Source organism: Sceloporus undulatus, chromosome 9 (genome assembly GCF_019175285.1).
Source record: "Sceloporus undulatus isolate JIND9_A2432 ecotype Alabama chromosome 9, SceUnd_v1.1, whole genome shotgun sequence".
Classification (NCBI taxonomy): domain Eukaryota; kingdom Metazoa; phylum Chordata; class Lepidosauria; order Squamata; family Phrynosomatidae; genus Sceloporus; species Sceloporus undulatus.
The window spans coordinates 35311163-35314259 of record NC_056530.1 but is presented as its reverse complement, the minus strand read 5'-3'; the positions used below and the strand labels follow the sequence as shown (position 1 = coordinate 35314259).

The 3097-nt window shown below is 42.9% G+C and overlaps 1 protein-coding gene across 1 annotated transcript in view; it reads right to left on the bottom strand.

Moving 5' to 3' along the window:
• The window catches only part of LOC121916185 (FAD synthase-like), a 4774-nt gene extending 2059 nt beyond the window's left edge, over window positions 1-2715 (bottom strand). Inside the window, exons 1-2 of the mRNA XM_042441007.1 lie at window positions 2672-2715; window positions 55-308 (exon numbers count right to left, since the gene is read on the bottom strand). Of these exons, the coding sequence (XP_042296941.1) occupies window positions 55-273 (219 nt within the window). The 5' untranslated portion in view covers window positions 274-308; window positions 2672-2715. The remainder of the gene's footprint in view (window positions 1-54; window positions 309-2671) is intronic.
• Between the last annotated feature and the right edge of the window lie 382 nt (window positions 2716-3097).

Genomic DNA, 3097 nt, shown 5'->3' with positions numbered 1-3097 from the left:
ATTATTATTATTATTATTATTATTATTATTATTATTATTATTATTATTATTTACCTTCAGGATCTCGTCCCCAATAATGATGATCCCTGCCGTCACGGTCCCATCCGAGGTTTTTTTCTCGCTGGTTCCAGCACTGGCATCGTCGCCCTGCGTTGCCATGCCTCGGAGATGTCGGCACTGCCTTCCTCCTCGCAGAATGCCCCTGGACAGCCACAGGTTCCAGCGCATGAGCATCAGGCACTTCGAGTCTACCGCCAGCTCTAAACAAGGCATCAGGATGGCGCCATGGTGAAGTAGTGAGCCTAGTACTAACCACAACAAACCGGCAAAGAAATCAAAAGCTTGTTAGAAGGAAAAAGAAGGGAAAGCAGTTGGGGGGGATGTGGACTTTGGAGCCGAAAACAGGGCTTCAAATAACAACTGAACAGCACAACCTTTGTGCCGCAACACTTTGTTACAGGCATATTTGCAAAATCCTAATCATGTCACCACCTCATTTGTCCCAGTGTTGTGGCCTCATTTCCCTTGCAAAGAATCTGGAAATCTGGACCCCACTCCTATTGGCTGAATTTACAAGTTCATGATTCATCCCCCTTATTTTAATGACCCATTTTCTTATTCCAGAAAGAAAAATCCCAAAGCAGCATAAAAATAAATATCTTCCATGGAGCGGGGCAGGCAGGCGGCTGTCCAGAGGACTCTCCACTCCACCTCCTGCATCTGGGGAAGTGGGTTCAAGTCTACGAAAACTCGTGGTACCAACTTCTATCTTTCCGTTAGACCCAAGATCCCTTGTCAGAATGATTTTCCAGACCAACACAGCTAGATCTTTCAATCCTATCTTCCAGATATTGTTGGACTGCGGTTTATATCATCCCCAGTTGAAGTGAGAAAGATATCTCAAAGCTCTGAATCATAGAATTATAGTGTTGGAAGAGACCTCAAGGGCCATCGAGTCCAACTCCATTCTGCCATGCAGGAACTCTCAATCAAAGCACCTCCAATAGATGGCTACCCAGCCTCTGCTTAAAGACCTCCAAGGAAGGAGACTCCACTACACTCCAAAGGAGTGTGTTCCACTGTCGAACAGCCCTTACTGTCAAGATGTACCTCCTAATGTTGAGGTGGAATCTCTTTTCCTATAGCTTGCATCCATTGCTTTGGATCCTGTTCTCTGGAGCAGCAGAAAGCAAGTTTGCTCTCGCCTCAATGTGTCTCCCCTTCAACAAATACTTAACAGGGCTATCATATCACTTCTTAATTTTATCTTCTCCAGGCAAACCGGCTCCCTAAATCGCTCCTGATAAGGATCCATGCTTTCCAGACCTTTCACCATTTTGGTTGCCCTCCTCTGGACATGCTCCAGAGAGAGTACAAGGTTGTCGATTCTTACATTTCTGTTTAAAGGAGCCCTTGATTCAGAAGCATGAAGTCTGGAAACTTCTTTCATGTTAGCTACAAGGCGTCAAAGCAGAAAGTGGTCTTCGGCCATAGCCTACATGTGTTTATTCAGATCAAACAGTAGTGCCTATCTTCCTACAAGGGCTTGTGGGGCTTGCAAAGGAAAGACCACCAAATCCTATTGAATATCTGGCAGCATTTGAGGACCGAAATTCATTTCATCCAAAGAGGACCATTCGATTGCTCCGGATGTATGATAAACAAACACGAACCATTGACTGGTGTATAAATCCTGCAGAACCCAAAATCCTAATTTACTCATCATTTCTTGTACCTTACATTTTATATCCTTCCTTGTTTTAAGCTAGCATTTAAACCAAAGCATCCAAACTAAAAGTTATGAAACTTCAAAAAACACAAAACAAAACCAACCCTGATTTCTAACAGTTAGATAATGCGCATTAATGTGTATTTTCATAGTCTATTCTTTTACAGTTACAGTGTTTTAATAATGCGTGGTTAATTTATATTTCGTTGCTTTTGGTTTTAGATTGTATGCCGTAGGCAGGTTTTTTATCTGTGGATAGCTATGTAAAGTGCTGGGCAAAACGTACAACGCTAATTAAATACACTTATAATGAATAATTAATTTGATAATCATTTATATTACGTCCTTCTCCCTACATAGTTGTAAAGCACCGGGTGAAACATACGACGCTATATACATATATTTTAATGACAATAATAATAACAATAAGGGGAGGAGTGTGTGCCCTCCAGATGCTTTATTGTAACTCCTGGCAGCAAGATCCAAGTGTCATGGTTTGAGTATTATTATTGTTATTATTATCCCAATTTTGGGAGAAGGACTGAATATAAATGCTCTGGAGTCCCAGGTTCGGATCCCAGCTCAGCTATAAAACCCACTGGGTGCCCTTGGGCGAGTCACACTCTCTCAGCCTCTTCAGGGGAAGGCAATGGCAACCCTCCTCTGAACAAGCCTTGCCAAGAAAACCCCAGAATAGCTTCGCCTTAGGGTTGCCATAATTCAGAGTCAACTTGAAGGCACACAACAACAACAGCAGATGTTGCTCGCTCCATAATATTGTTTTAAGGCAACCAGAAGGGCAAAGGCACTCTGCACATGCTCAGGGGCACCCTCCTTCTCCTTCACCCATCCCTGAATGGAGGGCAGCACTGACAATCGCATCCCAAGACCTCCCTGTTCAGACCCTTCCAAGTCCTCCCCTCGGTCCTCCTGCTTACCTACCTGCAGTCTTCCGCAGAGGCTGCACTGTCCGCCTGTCGCTCACCCATTGGTCCCCCTTCGCCCCGCCCACTGCTCTTTCTCCTCCGATTGGACTATCCTGAAAGGGGCGGGGAAGGACAAAGCTAAAGGAGGAAGCTGATTGGCCAGAGGCCCTGCCAGTCTAGTCTAGCGAGCCAGGGACTACAATTCCCAGAGGCCCTTGCGGCTCTCACAGTCCTGGTTGCAAAACTAGTTTTGGAAAAGTTGGCCAGAAGTTTATCCACGGATTATTAAATTATTATGTCAATGTTATTTATATTTTATTATATTATATATTATAATATAAATATTTAACAATTTATATTGCACCTTTCTCCCAAAACTATTATTTTAACATTATTTATTATATTAAATATTATTATGTTAATATTATAACAAAATAATTTA